A 21,157-nucleotide genomic window follows, 5' to 3' on the forward strand; every position below is an offset into this window, starting at 1 on the left:
ATAGTCAAGATAAAACATCCTTCCAGAGAACATCAAAAGGGAAACTGAAATAAAATTTTTGATTATATAATCTAAAAATACTAAGATCAGTAAAAAGAAAAGGAAAATTGCCATAGGGAGCTCTTATTTGTCTATTATGGAAATGTAGTTTAGTTTAAAACCTGACTCACTTTTTCTGTCACTCTTTGGAAATCCAATCTATTTTCTTTCTTTTAACAACATTTTTTTTGTTGTGAAATGTAACATATATACAAAAAGCCAGTAAATTTTAAAGTACATTTTAACAAGTAATTATAGAACAGATTTCAAAGTTTGGTATGGGCAACAGTTCCATAACTTCAGGTTTTTTCTTCTAGTTGCTCTAAGACACTGGAGACTAAAAGAAATGTCAATATAATGATTCAGCAGTCATACACATTTGTTAAAACATATCTTCTATGTTATAACTCCTCCTTCTCCTTTTATTCTTCTCCCAATATTTAGGGGTATTTGGGTTGTGTCCATTCTGACTTTCTCATGTTGAAAAGGAATGTCAACAATATGGGACAGGGAATGGAACCAGTTGATGTTCTGGAACAGCTGCCTCCTCTGGGTTTCTGAACTTATGTGGCCTAGGAACCATCTGGAGGTTACAGGTTTCTAGAAAGAAAACTTAATGCATGAAACTTCTGTAGAATCTCAGATAGAGCTCTGGGTGTTCTTTAGGGTTAATAGGAATGATATTGGTTGGGGGGTGGCAAACCATGGCAGTTAGCAATATCTAGCTGAAGCTTGCATAAGAGTAGCCTCCAGAACAGTCTCTCAACTCTATTTAAACTTTCTTAGCCAAAATAAGATATTTTATTTGTTACATTTCCTCTCCCCCTTTTGGTTAGGAAGGCATTGTTGATCCCACCTTGCCAGGGAGAATTTCACCCCTGGATGTCATGTCCCACGTAGGGGGGATGGTAGTGATTTTCCTTGCAGAGTTTGGCTTAGATAGATAGATAGAGAGAGAGAGAGAGAGAGAGAGAGAGAGGCCATATATAAGCAAAAAAAAAAAAAAAAAAAGATTTTCTAGAAGTAGCTCTTAGGCATAATTATAGATAAGCTTAGCTTCTCCATTACAGAAATAAGTTTCCTAAGAGCAAGCCTCAAGACAAAAAGCTTGGTTTATTAACTTGGGGGTCTCTAATATTTGAAAGCATATCGGGGGGTTTCCCAGGTGAAAAAATTAATAGTTTCATATTTTTTTCTCTAGTCCCTCAAGGTACTTTGCCAATACTTTTTAATTATCTACCCAACAGACTCTGGGATATATCCAGGTATTAAATTAGAGTTTAATTCTTGATAGGCTAAGAGCAGGATACACTAATACTATGCAAAAGTGCAAGATGGGTTAGAGAAACCTACATAAATCTGCCTCCACCCTGAAGCAATGATTGTAGTGGGCAAAATTTGAGAATACTCCTTTATAACCACTACCACATCCTGGATAATAGTGAAGAAATATCCTGTCTCAACTTTGATCTGACTAGAGGGGCAAAAGGAAGTCACCTGATAATTTCTGAGCACAAGCTGACACTCACTTGTGTTTAGGACCAGAATTCACATAAATGGATGCCTAGAAAAACCTGAAAATTTAGTTTAATGTGTCCTGGGTTGATACCTCCCCTAAGCATTAGGCAGAAGTAAATACAAACTCTCCCTGGGAAACAAATCTTCAACTTAGCTTTCAAAACATTTCCACAAATGAAGTTGCAAGGAATATGAGCTCACAATCACAAATCATACAATATGTTTTAACAAACCACCATGAATAAGAGATTGCACAGGAAAAAAAATTAATCCAACCTACTAATATGAAAATAATCAGATTAAGAATGTAAAATAAGTACTTTTGAAACTTTTATGGAAATAAAATCAGACATCTGAATGACTAAAGAACAACAGATTAGGGAATAAAAGACCCAGGCAGATTGGAAAAAGAACTTCTAAGAATTTTAAAAAATAAATGGTAATAGAAATTAGCAGATGGGCTAAGCAGTAGATTACATATAGTTGAAAAAAATAATAAATTAGAATATACATCTGAAAAAATCACCCAGAATACAGCATGAAGAGATTAAAATACTAGAGTTTGACACATAGGACAGACTAAATAAAAATAGATCTTTTCAGAGTTACAGAAGGAATAAAGGATGAGAACAGAGGTAATATCTGTAGACAGAAAGAGCTAATAATTTTCCAGAATTGATGAAAGAGTTGAATCATCAAATTCACGAAGCCTAACGAATCCCAAACAAGGTAAAAAGAAATCTACACTTGATTGTGAAACTGATGAAACCAAAGGCAAAATGAATCTTAAATCCAGCTAGAGGAAACACATATTAATAAAAAACAGAAATGACAAATTTTACAGGTGATTTCTGAACAATGAAAGCAAAGAAGAGAGTGGAAGTATACTTTCAAAGTATTAAGTTAAAACTATTGTCTATTTTTAACTGTATATCCAGCAAAATTATCTTTCACAAGCAAGCACAGAATGAAGATACTTTCTGACAAACAAAAACGAACAGAGGTAACCACCAACAGTCCCTCCTCACTGAAGAAGTTCCTAAAGAATGGACTTGAGGAACAAGAAAAATGATCTTACAAGGAAGGTCTAAGTGGGAAAATGAATAGTAAGTAAAAAAGAAAAAAAGATGAACAAATGGCAGTAAACAACAGCAATAAAAATAACAACTACAATACTAATATTTGTGGAGTTGAAATTTGTGGAGTTAAAAAATCCAATTTGTGGGGCTAAAAATAAAACTTAGGATAGAAATAAAGTAATAATATAGGCCAGATGAGAATAATTGCTATTAAAATATCTTATGGTTCTTGTATTGTTCAGAAGGAGAGTAAAGACATTGATTAATATATATGGTAAGTTAAATATGTGTTTAAACTCATAGAACAACCCATTAAACAATACAAATAAAGTGTAACTTCCAATTTAGGAGAGTGGGAAATTTAGAATGTGAAAAAAATATCAAAAACAGGCAAAGAAAAGAGAAAATGTATGTTTTTCTCAAGAAAAATAGGACTAATTATAAGTACTAAATAGATATTAGAAATAAGTTTTACCTTTAGGAACAAATCTAACCAAAATATAAAAAGACTTTTATAGTTAAAAGTATTGATGTTAGTGAAAAGATCATTTAACATTAAAGATCTGTTAAATACATGGGGAGATATATGATGTTAATGAACAGGAAGACTCGATTTTATAAATTTGCCCATTGTCGATAGATAGGTGGATAGGTAGGTAGATAGATAGATATATAGATAGATAGATAGATGATAGGTGCATGGAAGATTTTATGTATATATATATATAATATATATATACATTCAATGCAATTCCAATAAACATCCCAATAAATATATGTGAGTGTACATGTGTAACTTGATGAACTTATTCATATATATATATATATATATATATATATATATATATACATATATATTTTAGCAAACAGCTAAAAAATCCCTGCCACTCTTGAAAAGAAGAGCTAGCTAGGTAAGAGACTAGCCAACAAGATATCAAAATGTATTTATAAAACTAGAGTCATTAAGAAAGCGTTGTGTTGGTATTGGTGCAGGAACAGACAAGCAGCTATATGAAACAGATCATGCAAATGTGGATACATGATATGACAGAAGTAATGCAGCAGATCAATACAGTAACAAAGATCAATAAAAATAGAAAAATTGGGTTTCCATATTGAAAAATGCAATAGATCCCAAATCACAAGATACAGAAAAATCAATTCTGGATATTTTAATAGTTTAAAAGTGAAAGCGAAAACTTTGCAAATTTTAGAAGTAAAGGCAATAATTTATTATCTCAAAAGGGGGTGATTTCTTAAGATTTCAAAAACAGAAATCACTTTACAAATCATTTAAAATTTGACTACCTTGAAAATAATATGTTATCAAATGACTGCACAATGACACACCACAAACTGGGGAAAGATATTTCCAATATAAATAATCAACAAAAGATTACTATCCAGAATATACCTATAAAGTCAATAACTCATAGATAAATGAGCAAAAAATACAAATTTCATGGTAGGCAAAAATCCAAATGGCCAATAAACACATGAAAAGATGCTCAGCCTCATTAGTATTCAGAATATACAAATCAGTCTTCATCATGTGATATCACTACCTCCATCAGACTGACCAAAGAAAAACAATTCTGACAACATCACATTACCAAGTGTTACGAAGTAGCACAATGAAGACCCACACACACAATGAAGACTGTAAACTGCTACAACTACTTTGGAAAGCAATTTAGTATTATCTCTAAATTTGAGATGGGCATTTTCTACATCCTAACAATTCTGTTTCCAGCATATAACCTGGAGAAACTCTTGCACACATGCACAAGGAGAAATGCATGGAAATGTTTTTAACTATACCAATTCTTATTGGGGGCTGGGGAGAGGAAACAATACAAATGTTCATCTTCAAGAAAATGGATAAATAAATTGTGGTGTGTTCATTTAATGAATTGCTACGTTTGCCATAAGGTTTAATGAACTATAGCCGCATTCCTGAACATGGCTAAATCTCAAAAACATAATGTCGTGAAAAAAATAGGTTACAGAAGAATGTCTACAATATGATTCCATTTATGTAAAATTCAAAGGAAGTAAAAGTAAAGCAATTGGCTAAACAAGACTTCACTGTTACTGTATAATTTGTACTTTGTAATATCTGGCAATTGCATGGTTCCTTGAGCTTCAGGCTAACAGGAAATTAAGCATTAACTAATGCAGGTAAAAAAAATTATCTCCAAATTCAAAACCTTTACAATTCATCTACAGAATTTCAGTAAATAGCCATGTAAGAAATTAGAACGATCATCTTAAACTATCTCTGAAATACCATTGATAAATCGTACTTCACCCTCAACTCCTATACTTCCTCAGGCCACATGAGCATGAAATACTGTCACCTACCTACATTAACTTGCTGTAACGTTTGTCCAAGTGTTATTTGTCTGCTGCATGTCTAGACCACGAAAGTGTTCTCTCTGCCTGGACAGTGTCACGGGAGAAGGCTGAGCGACATGTCCAGGGCACAGATCGTGGCTCTGGTGTTTGGTGTCGCTGGGTTCGGAGCTCTCGTTGCTGCCACTGTGTCCAATGAATGGAAAGTAACCACCCGAGCATCATCTGTCATCACCGCCACTTGGATTTACCAGGGTCTGTGGATGAACTGCGGAGGTAACGCGTTGGGTTCTTTCCATTGCCGACCGCATTTCACCATCTTCAAAGTAGAAGGTAAATGTAACAGCTTTGTTTGGGACGGAAGTAAAATGTCATTCCCCCACACACACACATGGGGACAGGCAGCTGTTAATTCTGTAGAGACTGAATTAAAGTGCCAAGGTTTGCCTAGGTTGGATGGGGTATGTGTTGGCTGAAAAAAAATCAAATCATTATTTTATTTGCAAAGAACAGTCAGCAATAAATTTACAGATCTTTTAGAAATACCCAATGGGAATTATAAAAAGGGTGGAAGTGACTAGCCTATTTTAAAAGCTAGTTTCAATTTGTCTTTATTCATGGAGAAGCCTTTTGAAAGGTCATCTATCCTGTGCTGGAAAAGCTCTCATTGATTTGAACACTCTTAGAGATTTGTATTTAAAGTGATAAGAGCATGTGACCCGGAGGACAACAGAGAGTGTAAGAAGGAATTCTGTTTTCTAAGGGCTTTTCCATCTTTTTCTTCTATTACCAGCATTACTGATAGAGCAAGAGAATTTTAAAAGTAGTTAAATTAAAAAAAAAAAAGCCTTGAACTTTCCCTTTGGGGTACTTGGTATTACTATTTTTTCAAACATGTGGGCAAGATTTAATCATTATACATACTAGAAACTCTATTATAAATATGTGCATCTTAAAAAGGGAAAATATAAAATAAGAAAATTTTGTACCTCAGGATACTTCCAGGGAAACAACCATTTGCTTTTATACCATTATTAGAATTACTATCTGTTACTACTTTCTGTTTATTTTATACTTTCAAAAATCTACCAAAAGGAGTGGGTTTATTAGATTAAAATTGCCCCTGGTTTTCATAAAATATAGATTTTCTACAATCAAATGGCAAAACTGTACCTTGGCCCTAGTAAAGAAAATGAAATAAAATTTTAACTAGGAAGTTACTAAAGCATAATATTTTACGGGATTTTGTGTCAAGTATGGACGTCATTAGTCTGCAGTGAGTGCCAAAGGATAAAGAGAGAGTACTTAGTTAAAGCCTGGAGACAATCAGCGGAAGTGTTCAAGCTTAGATACACCCATTAGGCCCTCAAATAACATGTACTTTTCTGGGTGTCCATTTGAAGAATCAATGCTATGTTTCTCTTCAGTCTCAACTTCTCAACCTGTTTTGGGGTGTATCAAAACTATTCCTTCTACTATAGAAGATTTCCCTCTGACAAGGGAAAATTTTTAATGGATAAAAGTTTTGTGGAAGTTCCATTGTCCCTCTGCATGCCTCTTATGGTTGCTCTATCTTCATGGCCCCCCTCTGCCCTTTCCCATCTGGGGCAGCAGGCAGAAGAAATGGCATGTGGGTAAGTCTATTTCTTTATTCTTTACTGGGCTCATCTGTTCAAAAAGATATTTAATATTTTATTTTACATTCTCTATTCCTTAATGAAACCAAGTTACTATCAAACTGTATTTTCAGGCTCTTTCCAAAGTGGGCCAAAGAACCAAGGTAGATTTATGTATGACTTCAATAGCTACTTCCCCAAAAGCATCTTAAAAAATACTGAGCTAGAAATTTTGTTACTAAATAGTGTTGCTGAAGGTCCAAATAATCTTCCACCCTTAATCCTTATCCTCTCAATTCTGCATCTTGCTCTTCAATAATAAAAATAATAATTTATGTCTTCTATACACCCTGCATATAACAAGTACTTTGAGAATCTTGTCCGCTGACAATGCTTCCATTAGAACACATCAAATCACTTTAAATCTCCATTTAAATCTCCAAAACTTTCTTCATTCTAAAGAGAATCTTTATGAAAGACACAATTTACTATATAAACCTATTTTCAACATCAGGAACACTGATCATATTTCCAAAGGAAATGGGGACTTAACAAATTTGGATTTCCTTATTCACATGAAATCACTGATAACATGCTTATTGCTTTTCCTTATTCCTATTTGAAAGTATAAGTCTGAGAGAGCTGGGAAAGCTATGCCAACAGGCTCTCACACATCAAAATCAAGAAAAGAACCCAGAAGCCAATGAGGAATGAAAATGGTTATATCACATTTAAAAATAATAAACTATTTAAGCATGTATTGTCAATCTGAGACAAATCTTCTTAGACTTAAACCAGATTAAGCTTTCTCTAAGAAAGAAAAACAGAGAACATTTTTAAGCTGCCAGGATTTTTTTCTGGCTGGTTACATAACTTCATTGCTAGAATCACACCTTATTGTTAACTCTTTTAGATGCTTCAATAGAGTCACAGATTTTGGGGAAATCATTTGGATTAATAGAGATTACATTCTTATAAAGATTTTATGTAATCCAGCATCTTCTGGGGAAAGGCACATTTACAGTTACTGTGAGAAATACAGGCACCTACAACTACAATTTATTTCAACTCTGCAAAATAAATTTCAAAGCTCTATATGAACTCCTGCAATTAATCCTTATTTCTGCCCAAAACCTTCTTGATTCAATTTCAAAATCAATTCACTGTCTTCGGACACAAAGTCTACTATAGGCTGTGTCCTGTATGGTTTGGTTTTGCTTTGTTTTTCTTTCATGACAATGTTAAAAGGGGTGTTTTAACTATGAAAGCAAAGCCTCTCTTATAGGGAGAGAAGCACTTAATTCTGATGGAGAAGGCTGGAACTAGGAAGCATTGGGCATGAAGTTAAATCATAATGGCGTTGAAGGCAGGACCTGATCTGTTCTGTTCACCTTGTGTTCCTGGCATTTCATCCCAGTGCTTGGCACATAGTGGGCTCTTGAAATATAATTGCAAAATGACTGAATGAATAAATAATGGATGAAATTTACAAACTGTTTGTGAAGGGGGTAAAATTGCATTCTTGAAGGAAGGCTAGGAGTGTCCTGAACTGAGGAGTGATATAGGAAAAGTGTTCAGGCAACACAAAAGTAGGTCACTGGGATCTAATTCAGCAGTCTTAGCTTCAAGTTCTGACTCTTTTATTAAGTATCTGTGAAAACTTGACTACAGCAATGAAACCCTCTGTCCTGCATCCATAAATTTCCTCCTCCAGAAATTGAGGGAGCTGGACTCCGAGTCCCTTAAATGATCTTTCAACCTAAAATTCAGCTCACAAGGTTCACAATGCTTTACCACATTGCAGTAGAAGCTCACCAAAGAATTATAGCTGCAAAAGCCTCCTCTATTATCATTGCTCATGGGATTAGGCCCTTCTCTTTCTTACCTTATCTGTTATCTTAAAGGGCTTGCTGTGATCCAATTTGAAATCTTAAGTGCATCTGGGTGGACATAATGACCTGGGTGGTTTAAATGGCCTCAAATGACCATATGACCCAAGTGAAGATGCCAGAATTTCAGTGGAATGAAACCAAACGTTGGTCAGGAAGCTGACAGTCAAATAATGCTGGCTGTCTATAGGAATGGGAAACTTCTTTCTTCACTTCCTAAGTCCTTCACCTCCCCCCACCCCCAGTCTCTTTTCAGTCATCTATAAGAATGAGGGTAAAAGGAATTTGCCAAGCAAAAGAAGGTTTTCTTGGGTGTTTATTCGTATAGAAGGGAGAGCTGCAAATCTTCTGATGTCATAACTTTAGATTTCTTTCTAGTTAAAATGTGTCTTAGTCCATGAACTAGCAGTAGCAAATAAATCTCAAACAATAATAATAAATAAACACAAACTAATTACAACATCAATGAATGAAAATTATTAGTAACTTTAGATACTTTAAAATATTAATGCTTTTGATAGATTTCAGCACCCTTGGATGGCATTTATCTTTCATTCTCTTAAGATCCTAACTCGTATGCCATGAATTGGGCTATTTTCTATAACCTAATTTCATTAAATAAACTTAAGGTTAATTTTAATTTCAGATTTTTTCTCTTGCTGTGTTCCAAATGCATTTAACATTATTAAAAGGCATACAGAAAAATCAAAGTTTTATCTTTCATAATTCTCACCCCTAAAAGAAACTTAATAAATGTTCCATGTGCCCTTGTCCCAACAAATGATGCCATAAGTTTAGATGTGCAATCAGTGCCCCAAGGGAGGTGGATTGTATTTTCACAGCAGAATCTGCACAAGATGAGCCACTGTGAACTTGTCTCTGTGCCAATAAAATTGGAGCCCACGATGAACCCATGCCTGGTGGTGGTGAAGATGATGCTAGAGCTATCCGGTGTGGCTTCATCTGCCAAGCAGCCATAATTGGATTTGGAATCCTAAATCAATATGCTGCAGGATTTTCTTTCTGTAGAGGCATTTCTGCACATCTTGTCTCCATCAATAGCTCCTTTCTTAAAAGCCAAGACCATATTTATCTTGGTGTCTTTAGTATCCAGCACTGTCCCTGGGTCATAGTAGGTACTCAATAACAATTTATTGATCAAATAAATGGAAGAAGAAATTGTTCACCAAGTTCAACTCTAACAACTAATATATGCAGAGGGAATCTCCTTTCATGTGACCAAGAACTCTAGCACAGGGCAAAGGTATTTTTATGATGAGATTCAAGAAGTACTTTTCAAGAAGCAGCAGAATTACATAAAGATTTAGAACCTTGTTTCTTGAAGTGTGATTCACAGACCCTCAACATCAGTGTCACCTGGAAGCTTGCTAAAAATGCTGAATCTTAGGCTCCACTCCAGTTACTGAATCAGAATCTGCATTTTAACACATGCTTACTCCAGTTAGTATCCTTAGCCCTGTGGGCTGGAAAAAAGTTGGGGATAGACATTTTAATATATAGGTTTGAATTGCGGTTCTGCATAGCTCAAGTAACTATGTAAACTTGAGTAAATTAACCTCTCAGAGGCTCAATCTTCTCAACTGTTAATGGGAAAGAAAACATTTACCTAAAAAGGTTGGTGTGGGAGTAAATGAAATAATAATGTAAAGTACTTCCTGGAACACAATGAGCAGTTATAAGTTAGCTGTCATATTGAAAATGAAGACCTTGATCATGTGAAATGATCATCATTCAGATGATTTTTAAGATGCGTGCATACCTGAGAGTGTAGAGCTGTATTCCAGTAGCCATGTTTCTTTAAGATGATTGTATAGTGAATACAGCTTTCGCAGTGTGACTATGTGAGTGTGAAAGCCTTGTGTCTGGTGCTACTTTTATCTACCTTATGGACAGATGAGTAAAACGTATGGGTTAAAAATAAATAAATAATATGGGGAACAAATGTTAAATTTAGTAGATTGAGATGCTAGTGATCAATGAAAGGGAGGGGTGAGGGGTATGGTATGTGTGAGATTTTTTCTTTTTTCTTTTTCTGAATTGATGAAAATGTTCTAAGAAATGATCATGATGATGAATAGACAACTATGTGATGATGTTGTGAGTTACTGATTATATTGAAGAATGGAATGATCATGTGGTAAGCATGTATGTGTTTGTGTGTTGTTATGTTTAAAAAAATTCTTTTAAAAAGATGCGTGCATACTGCACTTTATCTTTTACAAAATGTTTTCTCATGCGCTATTATGTTTATCCAAAAGATAGGTATTCTGTAATCTCCCCTTTAAACAACAACAACAAAGAAAAACAACTGAGGCTCACAGGAGAACATTCTATAATTTTGTATAGTCTTCTATAGCTCTTTTGGGGAAGGGTTCAGCATTTTCTACCATCCCCAGAACCTGTGTTTACCCACTAATCTTTTGTGTAAACTTGGACAAGTCACTTAAGGTTACTCTGTTTCCCTTTCTTATCTGTAGGATAATAATGAGGAAGAGGAGGAGGACAATGGTGATATCTAGTTACATATTTCAAAAATTCATGGGGGAAAAAATGTTCATGGGGAAGATCGAGTAGAAGAATCCTATTATGTGAAATAGACTAGCATGGATACTAAATTTCTTTATGCATTTATAGTAGGTCAGCAAGGTAAGAGTTTTGCTGTTGGAGCTCTGCTTTAGGACTTCACATGCTCATCTAATCTCAGAGTTTGCCTCCCCCTAATAAATAGCTCATGTAGAAAAGTTCAGGTTTATTTTTTGCAGTGTCTATTGCTTCTCTGTCTACTCATTGCTCATCTGACCATCCATGAAGCAAGTTGGCTCCATTGGTCTCCCCTGCATGGAATCCATTACCTACTCATAATATACTTGGTCTCATTCTAAAGGAAACTTACACAAGGGACATATTCAGAGCAAACAGTAGACTGGGCTTAGTAATTGTAAAACTTTCTGACACTGTGCACTTTTAGGTAATTTCAGAAAGTTATGTAGTTCTTAAATGAGCTTGGGATAATTGAGCTGATTTTGAGGAGCCATCTGGCCTACAGCTAAGTTTCTGCCAGATTTTGTATACTGTAGTTCAGGAAGAACTGATTACCAAAGGTTGATGATTTGGCAAAATGCTATCATGCTATAATATAGCTTCAAAAGGGACCCATAAATAGGTAATTAATTTATTCATTAATGAGTTCCTTTATAAAAGCATTCATTAAATTCTTGGCACAAAACTAGGTTCTGGAGACTCAACAAGGAATAGGACATAGGGCTACTCTCAGAGGATGTGCTGCTTAGGAGGAGACAACCATTTAGCAGACAATTAGCCCAGAATGATAACTGTTATCTGAGGGTTAAGTTCAAGAGCTGGGCAGACTTCCCAGACTTCTGTGGTCAAATTGCATTATTCGGTTCCAAGAAAAGCTAGTGCTTGAACTGTCTTGAAAGATGGGTGGAAGCTGGCCAAGAAGAAAAAAAGTGAGGGCATTTTAGGATAAGGGACTCGTCCAGCTCTATCACTTATTAACAGCATGACTTTGGGCAAAACGCTTACCATTTGAGCTGCCCCCATCTGTAAAATGGAAATAATATTATCCACTTCAGAGGATGGTGGTGAAAATTAAATGAGTTAATTTGTGTACAGCACTTAAAGCAATGCTTGGCATGTACAAGCAAAGGCTTGAATGTAGGAGGGAGCCAAGTGCATTTGGGGATCAGCAAGCAGTTTAGGAAGGTTGAAATACAAGCTGTCTACAGAGATGTTAGTTAGGAGCTGCAGACTTAGATAAAAGGCAACTCAGAAAGAGACCTTGTGACTCTTTGAGGGGATTCAGACTTGTCTTGAAGGAGCTCAAAAGCTACTGGAACAGTTTAAACAAAGAATACCTGAAGGGACTTGCATTTTAGAGAAATCCCTCTAGCAGCAGTGCAGAGGATACACTGGAGAGGGAAGATTGCAGCATTTCACGTTAAAACCTGAACCAAGAGGATAGCAGTGGGAACAGACAGGAAGATATTCAGAGGGAGAAGTGGTAAGACCTGGTTACCTGGTGACTGAAAGGGGCTGAGAGAGGTCAGGGATGTCTCTGAAGATTCCTACCTAGAGACTGGGCATGCAACAGAATAGAGAAAGCTAGTTTCAGGGCAGTTACCAACAGATGTTTAGTTTTTAAAGTATTTCCCAGTACGTATGAAGATTTCGAGCAATCAGATTCTTAATGCAATGTTTGGCTTGAAACATTATTTGTACAGCATGTGGGAGGATAGCTTAACTGAATTTAATTTTTTAAACTGTGTTTTTAATACAAACCAACAGTAAAATATAGCAGCTACAAAAATTAATATATTAGGTGCCATTAATAGCATGTGTATTAAAATTAGGGGAAGCTAATAGCCCCCCTTTAGTATTCTGTGGTCAGATTGCATTATTATGTTCCTGCGTACCATACTTTAAAAGTCATAGACATAAACCACATCCATCAAGTCTAGAGGAAGGTAACTGTGGAACTGAGATGTCTTGAAATAACCTCACATGGCAATTGTTTCACCTAGAAAAAAAAGGAAAAGTATATGCTGGGAGGAGTCGGTAGAAGAAAAGTAGGACCATGGGGTAGAGGTTGCTAGAGAGTCAGATTTAGGCTCACTATGAAGAAGAAACTTCTATCAGAGTTGCCCGACAATGGAACAGGCTGCCTCACAACGTACTGGCTAGAAGCATCCAGAGGCAGCTGACAACTGCCCGCTAAAAAGGCTATAGAAATAATTCCTGCATTGGCTGAGAATGCAGACTAGGTCATCTTCAAAGTTATTTCCAGCCCAAGAGATATGAGATTCTTTGAATGTGCAAGGAGAAAGAGAAGCATTACAAATCTATATTATATAAATGTACATTATAGAAACCTCATATTAATATTACAAATATGAAAGTCCACAGTGAATATAAAATCTATATTGTTATATAATAGATAAGATTAATAATCTATTATTATTGCATATGGATTTAAATATTTTTAGACAACTGCTGGGCTCTGTACCATTTGGGAACACTTCAACAAAATGTCCTTGCCTCTGCCCTAGAGATGTGTTCACAACCTAAAGGGAACATGGGTTAAAGTAATAAATGTTATAATATGGGTTATATTATAATGTATAATAGATAAATAAATGTTAGTATGAATATAGTACATATATAATTATGTATAATTGATATTTTAAAAGATCATAAACCAACCCAAGAGGTGTGTCACCTATCACTAAATGCCAGCCACAGAGCTGAGTGATGGGGGCAAGAGAGGAGGGATACCATAGGACAGGACCTGACTTTAACTGAAGTTCTTTAGATTAATATTTTTTGGGTTTTATGTTCCAAATACAATCTTTGTATAAAGATCAGACAAGTCCTTACACTGGGAGACTGATTTTCTCCAGAACATTCAACGTGGACTTTTACTGAGGTAGACAAAGGGAAAAGGAAGATTCTTTCTTCCGTATCTTACTATAGCCAGAAGTTCTCATTTATTTCCACCAGCAAGCCTTGAGCCAGTCATAGCTGGGAATTTTGGCCTGCTCTGTAATACTTATATGAATGTCCACACTGAGCTGACCCCTTGATTTAATTCAAGACCCTTCCTTGATACTGCCTTGGCTCCAGGCTCTTCTCTCTTTGCTTCAGCCATCCAGTTCCTGGAGATTAGCTGATGCCCACTTTCCGGTGTAAACTTGGACCTCAGTCTTTTTGCTTTGCCCTGTCTGCTGCTGTCTGGCTTCCCAGTGGTAGACCTGTCTTGTGGTCATCCTATCCCCCGATTCCTGTCTTGTGGTCATCCTATCCCCTAATTCCTGTCTTATGGTCATCCTATCCCCTAATTCCAGCCTGCTTGATCACTCTGTCCTTACCAATACCTGCTCTGAACTCTGAGCTCTGGACTTTAATGATCTGTCCATTCTGTAACTCATTTCCTTTGCCTCCCTTCTCTTCTCCCTCATCAGAATTTGCTCTTCTTCTACCCCATGCATTGGGAAGGACTATTGGAATATGTCTCCAAACTGTGAGAATTTGGGAGGAAATAAGAAGGGGGTAGGAACAAAGTAGGTTTCATATCCACTGCCAGTTGGCAAATGGGAAGGTAAACAGTCAGTCATGCCTTTGGTAGAAGATGGAGATACAAGGAGGAGCCAGCAGATGCTATTATAGATGGTCTGGAATCCATTTACAACACCTGAACAAATATTCATGTTATGCTAGTGACTCTGTCTACACCAGATTCAGGTCAGGGATGCCAGTGACAGCACTGAGAAGAGAGCACCCTCCCCAGGAATCTTCTCCTTTCCAGTTGCAGCTCCAGAGCTGTCATTCTGGGGGGCCCTGCATGTGGATGGGGGTACAGTAATGTAGCCTTTCCTTTGCAATGCTGTTTCTACTTCTGCCTCCTGTGCTTTCAATGACCCATCTGGGAGTAGTAGAGTGATCTTTACCCAGGATGGACAGTCATCCAGCCTTTGCTCCAGTTCCATGTAGAATCATAAAATAAATTCACTCTATAGGGGTTGTAATGTATATACACATGTACATAGACACCCATGCACACTATGCAGTTTTACAGTTAAGTGCACACACAAGCTTACATCATGCATACATCTCTACACACCACACACACTCACCACACAGTCACCATACCACACCCACATTCACTATGCAGTCTGTACACACACCATGAAGGTGCCACATGCACATCTCACACACACACACACACAGACTCACATTCACCATGAAGGCTACACACACACATACGCTTCCCATACAGTCACCACATAAATATCACACATGCACAGGTGCAGACATAGGCACACACAGGCTCACATTCACCAGGCAGATACCGCGCACACATAAACCTGTATACAGCTATGCAGGCTCCACATCTAACATACATACACACAAAGCACTCATGATGCAGAGACCTCACACACATTATACACAATAGCTGCATCAGAGGAAAAGGCAGACACATAGAAATGTGGACCCTCTGGACAACTAAAGATTGCTACTATCAGTCCCACAGCAAGAAGTAATTCATATTGGAGCAGGGGTCAGGAGAGGAAATTTGAGCACCATTCTCAAATGCCATTCACAGGCCTATGGAGTGCCTAGAAATGATCTACCATCAGACCATCATTTTTAGGGACTTTACTAGGACATATTTGAAATCATCTTACCTCTTTATATGGCTCCCAGCTTCTTTAGTAATCCCTTGGGTGAAATCTGGTGTCTGTCACATTGTAAATACTCCATAATGGGATGTTTCCTCACTTCCTTCCAGAGCACAGACATTGAAACCAGGCTGTTTAAATCCCAGGTCCACTATTTACTAGCTGTGTGTCCTTGGCCTAGTCACTTAACCTCTCTGTATTACAGTTTCCTATGTCAAAATGAGGATAGCAGTATCTCCCTTATGAGAAAGGGCAAATGTGTTAACGTGTGTTAGCTATTATTATGCTGTTTGTTCCAAGCCACAATTCCAGCCTTTGGAGACCTCTTTGAACCTCTAAATCTGATTCAGTCACGTTTGTATTACCTAATCTCCAGGTTAGGATCTCCTGAAGACCTTCCACATATTCCAAATGGTGTCTGGTCAAAGTTAGAACATCTTCCCTCCCCCTACTCCAACCCTCTCTCCTACGGCAGCACTTTTTTCTCCACCTTGCTTGTCCCAAACTGTTGATTCCAGTGCTTCCTATAATGATTCTCCCTTCTTTCTAATTCCATCTATGGGCTTTGTATTCTCCTCATAGCCTCCTCCTGACTTTTCTGATTCTTTGGGCACCATCACTGACCAGGTAGTGCAGGTTAGAAACTGCATGTTTATTGCTTCTTCAGACCCTACACCAGGTTGTGGTCAAACCCCATAGAATCTGCCTGCTTGTCCTCCCTGTGCCCCACAGGGAAGTTTGCCTTGTCTCTTACTCAGGCTATTGCCGTGGTCTTCTAATTGGGCTCAGTCTCCAGGCTTTCCCTGCCAAACTAGATTCACATCAAATATTAAAAAGAAATATGTTTTGCTCTTTTACTTGATCTAATCAAGGCTATACAACACTGCCAGATGAAACCTCCTAAGGCAGAGCTTCCTCCAGTTTATTTCCCATTTACTCCCCAGAGTAACCTTTTGATTCAGATACTATAATCCTGCAGATTTTATAGTGAGGCAACTAGTGCTTCCAGAGGTTATATATTGCTCAGTTTCATGGCTAAATAGTGGTCATGGAAGGATTCAAAGGCCAGGCTATATGACTTCTGAGCTCAAACCCTCTATTGCCTCTCCATCAAAGACTCCTCATAGCCTCCCAAACTAAAAGTTGAGTCCCAGCATGAAGGATGCACCAAAACAGTTCTGACTTTCCTTTCTAGTCTTCCCCACTTCAACCAAACTGGACGTTGTAGCTAGCTTTTCCTGACCCTAGGCCACTGACCTAAATGTCTTTCCTGGTCCTCCCCATTTTTTTCTTCCATCAGATGTTACCTCCCAAGCAGAGCCTTTTTGGTCATCTAACAGACAGGATCTTTCCCTTTATTGACCCCCCCATGACACTTGGTACCTTCCCTTCCAAGATTTTGTTATTCTGGTTTGTGTATTGATTACTTATGTACTTGTCCTCCCAAACCACTAGATTATAAACTATGTGAGGGAAGGGGTTTAAAAATGTCTTTCTATCCCTTGCCTAGAACAGGCATAAGTATTTTATCCTTTGCATAAAATACAGGCTCTACAGGTGTGCTTGTTGAATTGAATGAATGGGATTAAGGATAGGACAGTGAGGCACAAAGACTTTTTTCCAGGCTCATCTTCCTTGGTGCCATCATTGAATCATCTGCATATGCATCTATTTGAATAGTTGCTGGGCCCACGTTTCTCCTTCTTGTCCAAAAGCAAATCATGATAGGTGTTGTATCCTCAAACTCATCAAAAGAGAAAATGAGTCCCATATGGCATTTCTTACTCTTAGGGAGTCATGCTGGCTTTCAGGGGGAACTTCTTTTCTATGGGCTAAAACCTGTCTCTTTAATAATTTATTTAGAATTTATCTAGGTTACGCTCCATAGCATACCAATGGCAATTCCTGAAATGTACTCTTGAAATTTGGGACATTTCCTTGACCCCCAGTCTTCTCCTTGTTCTTGTTTTCCTCCAGTCTGAAATCACAACTGGTTCTTTCATTCAGATGTTAATATTTATAATAAATCTCGGGCACCCTTATAAGGTTCCCCATGAGCATAGAAAACAGCTGTATTTGAAAGATACAGCTGAGAAATTAGAATATGATTGAAAAAAAGACTCTGATTATTTTGATTATTTGAACAGGCTCACTCTTTGAGGACTTTCTATCCTCAGAGTAGATTCTGGGCTGAGCCCTTCTCTGGGTAATTAATGACTCTGAGATACGGATGTGGTGGTTGGTCGTGTCCATAAATCATCCAGCCATGTATGACCACAGTCAGCACAAAACAGTACTCGCCAGGTCTCATCTGCTGGCAGGTCTGTATGGATATTTCTATGAGGGCTCAAGTTTCTGAATGTTATGAGCAACTTGGTAAAAAGTGCAAGGTAAACAGAAAGTGCCATTCACAGAAAGCAGACTAAATTATGAGCCATGACTTTTTCAAGATAGCCTGGTACCATTTGGGTTATCTATATTACAAAATGTGTTTGAGGATGATTGGTTTGGAAATACTTGTTCTTTCATGTGTTTTACTTTATTTTAACTCAAATGATTGGGATAAGAAGTAGAAATCGTTTTTTACTAACAAGTTATTTCCTTCCTGAATAATTTTTCTTGTCAGGATTTTCTCTTACTTATCCTGTTCTTAACTTCTTAAATAGTTGCAATTCATTTTTATTATTAACCTAAATTTACAGGTCTTTTCCTCCTATTTATAAACCTTGATTCTTCCCTTAATCAGCATGTGTTTTTTACTTTTTAATCCTTCTTATATATGCCATACTTTTTTTTTCCTACGCATAAAATTTACATTAGACACTAAACCAGCCTATAGAGACAAATGCAATCATCTTTACATTTATGCCCCAATTCAAATGGGATCCAGGCAAAAACTCCAAACTTTTGCAGGGGTCCTTTCCCTAAATATCTCTTTTGATTGTTTTGATCACCTACCTTCAAGAGAGAACCCAGACTCTTCTCAACCGTGTTAGCTCTAATTCCTCCCAACTTCACCCTCAAACAATTCAAGTAAAATCTGTATATTTTCTATCCCAACATAGTTTCTAGTAAAGACCTCTAGGCAAATCCTTCCCAACAACATCGCTATGCATAAGCTCTTACTGTGTACAATTCCAGTCCCACCATTGCCCCTTCAAGATCACGTTCCACTATACTGGCCTGACAGCCCTGCACCCACTCTTCCTACTTCACTCCTTTCCTAACTATATTAGCTACAGGCACATGTTTCCCTAGTGCCCCAAGGGTGGTAGCAGTATGGGCAGCTATTTCCAAATATCCTCTGTCGGGGTGTCCCATTGGGTCACAACCTTACACTCCTCTCCAACAATTTAAAGAAGGCTCAATGTTAAGTCCAGATCACTGACATAGGCTTCCCTTATTTCCTAGCTTTGATGATCTTTTAGTTTGCAAGCTGTCAGAATGCAATATACCAGAACTGGAATGGCTTTTAAAAAGAGGAATTTAATAAGTTACAAGTTTACAGTTCTAAGCCTATAAAAATATTCAAACTAAAGTATCCGGGGAAAGACACCTTAATTCAAGGAAGGCTGATGGGCCAGGAACACCTCTGTCAGCTTGGTAGTCACATGGCTGGCATCTGCTGGTTCCTTATTCTGGGCTCCATTGCTTTCAGCCTCTGTTCCTGTGGGGGTTCCTTACTTTGTTTCTCTGCAGCTGGCTTTCATCTCTTGGCTTTCCTTGGCTCTCTCCAGGTTCTGGCTTTGCTTAACATCTCATGGGAAGGCCCACAGCAATGTCTGCTAGGTTCCAAGCATCTCCAAACATCCATGTCTCTGCTCCCTCTTGAAGTTTCTGTGGTTTCTCCAAAATATTTCCCCTTTTAAAGACTCTAGTAAACTAATCAAGACCTACCTGGCATGGGTGGAGTCACATCTCCATCTAATCAAAGACCACACCCACAATTTGGCATGCCATATCTTCATGTAGATAAACTAATCCAAAGTTTCCATCTACAATATTGAATCAGGATTAAAAGAAATGGCTGCTCTCACAAGATTGGATCGGGATTCAAATATGGCTTTTCTGGGGTATATAATATTTTCAAACCAGCTCAGAAAGGTTGATTGTAGTGTGGAAAAAGTAAAGTGTTATCCTTTCTACATTCTGGCCTCAGCAAATATCTATGAAGTTCATTGGGTATGGTAGTAGTGGGGGTGGTGTGTGAGTATGGAAGGAAGAAAGGTGAACATATGTGTGTGTGTGTGTGTGCATGTGCATGTGTATGGATATGTGTGCAAAGGGAGGGGATGTTGAGATCTTAGTCCCTTTTGTTAAATTCTTTGACATACTAAAATTCATGAATTTGAATAGATATGAAGGGTGGAGATGCTAAGTCTATAGGTGGTTTATGAATTTTAAATGCAAAAAGATATTTTTGGGGAAAGGTAGGGCCTAATTACATAAACCCTTTCCTTCACAACAAGGTCTGACTCTAAGGCCTGCAAGTCCAGTCAAAATATGTCCTTTTACAGAAATCCCTGGCTAATTGATTATTTCTGCTAATGAGACTTTCCCCTTCTCTCTACTTTTTTCCCTATACTGCACACATCCGGGGGTCACAGAGAGAGATAAATATCTCTGTTTCTGAAAGCTATGATAATTCCCAGATTAATCTCACCTCTTTTAAAATCCTTTTTGTGGTTCTCCAGAACCTGTTTCTCATTCTGATTCTCCAGGAGTAGCACACAGTGACAGTCTCAGGTAGCCAGGAGTTCCATCATTAGTGTAGGAAATCACTTCCTTTCTCCCTCTAGGTTCTATTTGGGAAAACAAAGCCAAGGACCTTCAAGACCCCTGGCTCCTCTTGATTCTCATCTTCTCCATGAAGCTACTCTATGACAGCCATCTCCTAGGGATTGCCCTCTCCCTAGTTCTCATAATTCTAAGCAACTGCTTTATGGCATTTATTGCTTTACCTCCTGTATTCTGTATTATGGTATCAGACATTGGTGTGTTGATATATATTTAACAAATAGTTTTCCAAGAAAAGGAATATGTGTGTGTCAATATGTGTGTATAAATATATATGTATGTACGTATATTCATATACATGTATATTTGCAATTATGCATGTATACATATGCATATGTTTTATTTTACTATTTACATACATAAATTTTACTGATTAATGAAAGTATATCACACAATTAAAAAATAATGATAAAATATGCAATATTATTGCTGATTGTATATGTAGAATATGTAGAATATATGTATATGTTAATATTTTTGTTTGTTGTTAATTTTTTTAATTAATAAAAAAGTGCAATATTATTTCTCATAAATTTCTTGCAAACAATTGATTCTCACAGAATGTTTTTGTTGATTTTTGCTGAACTTTTGTATCCATGGCCAACCGATGGTTGTAAACTGATGAATGTGTGTAGTTCTGGCAT

At 37.2% G+C, this 21,157-nt stretch overlaps 1 protein-coding gene across 1 annotated transcript in view; it reads left to right on the forward strand.

Moving 5' to 3' along the window:
• The first annotated feature begins 5,110 nt into the window (after positions 1-5,110).
• CLDN10 (claudin 10) overlaps positions 5,111-21,157 on the forward strand; it is a 144,591-nt gene continuing 128,544 nt past the window's right edge. Inside the window, exon 1 of the mRNA XM_077158538.1 lies at positions 5,111-5,324. Coding sequence (XP_077014653.1) covers positions 5,111-5,324 — 214 coding nt within the window. The remainder of the gene's footprint in view (positions 5,325-21,157) is intronic.

This window comes from Tamandua tetradactyla, chromosome 4 (genome assembly GCF_023851605.1).
Source record: "Tamandua tetradactyla isolate mTamTet1 chromosome 4, mTamTet1.pri, whole genome shotgun sequence".
Lineage (NCBI taxonomy): Eukaryota > Metazoa > Chordata > Mammalia > Pilosa > Myrmecophagidae > Tamandua > Tamandua tetradactyla.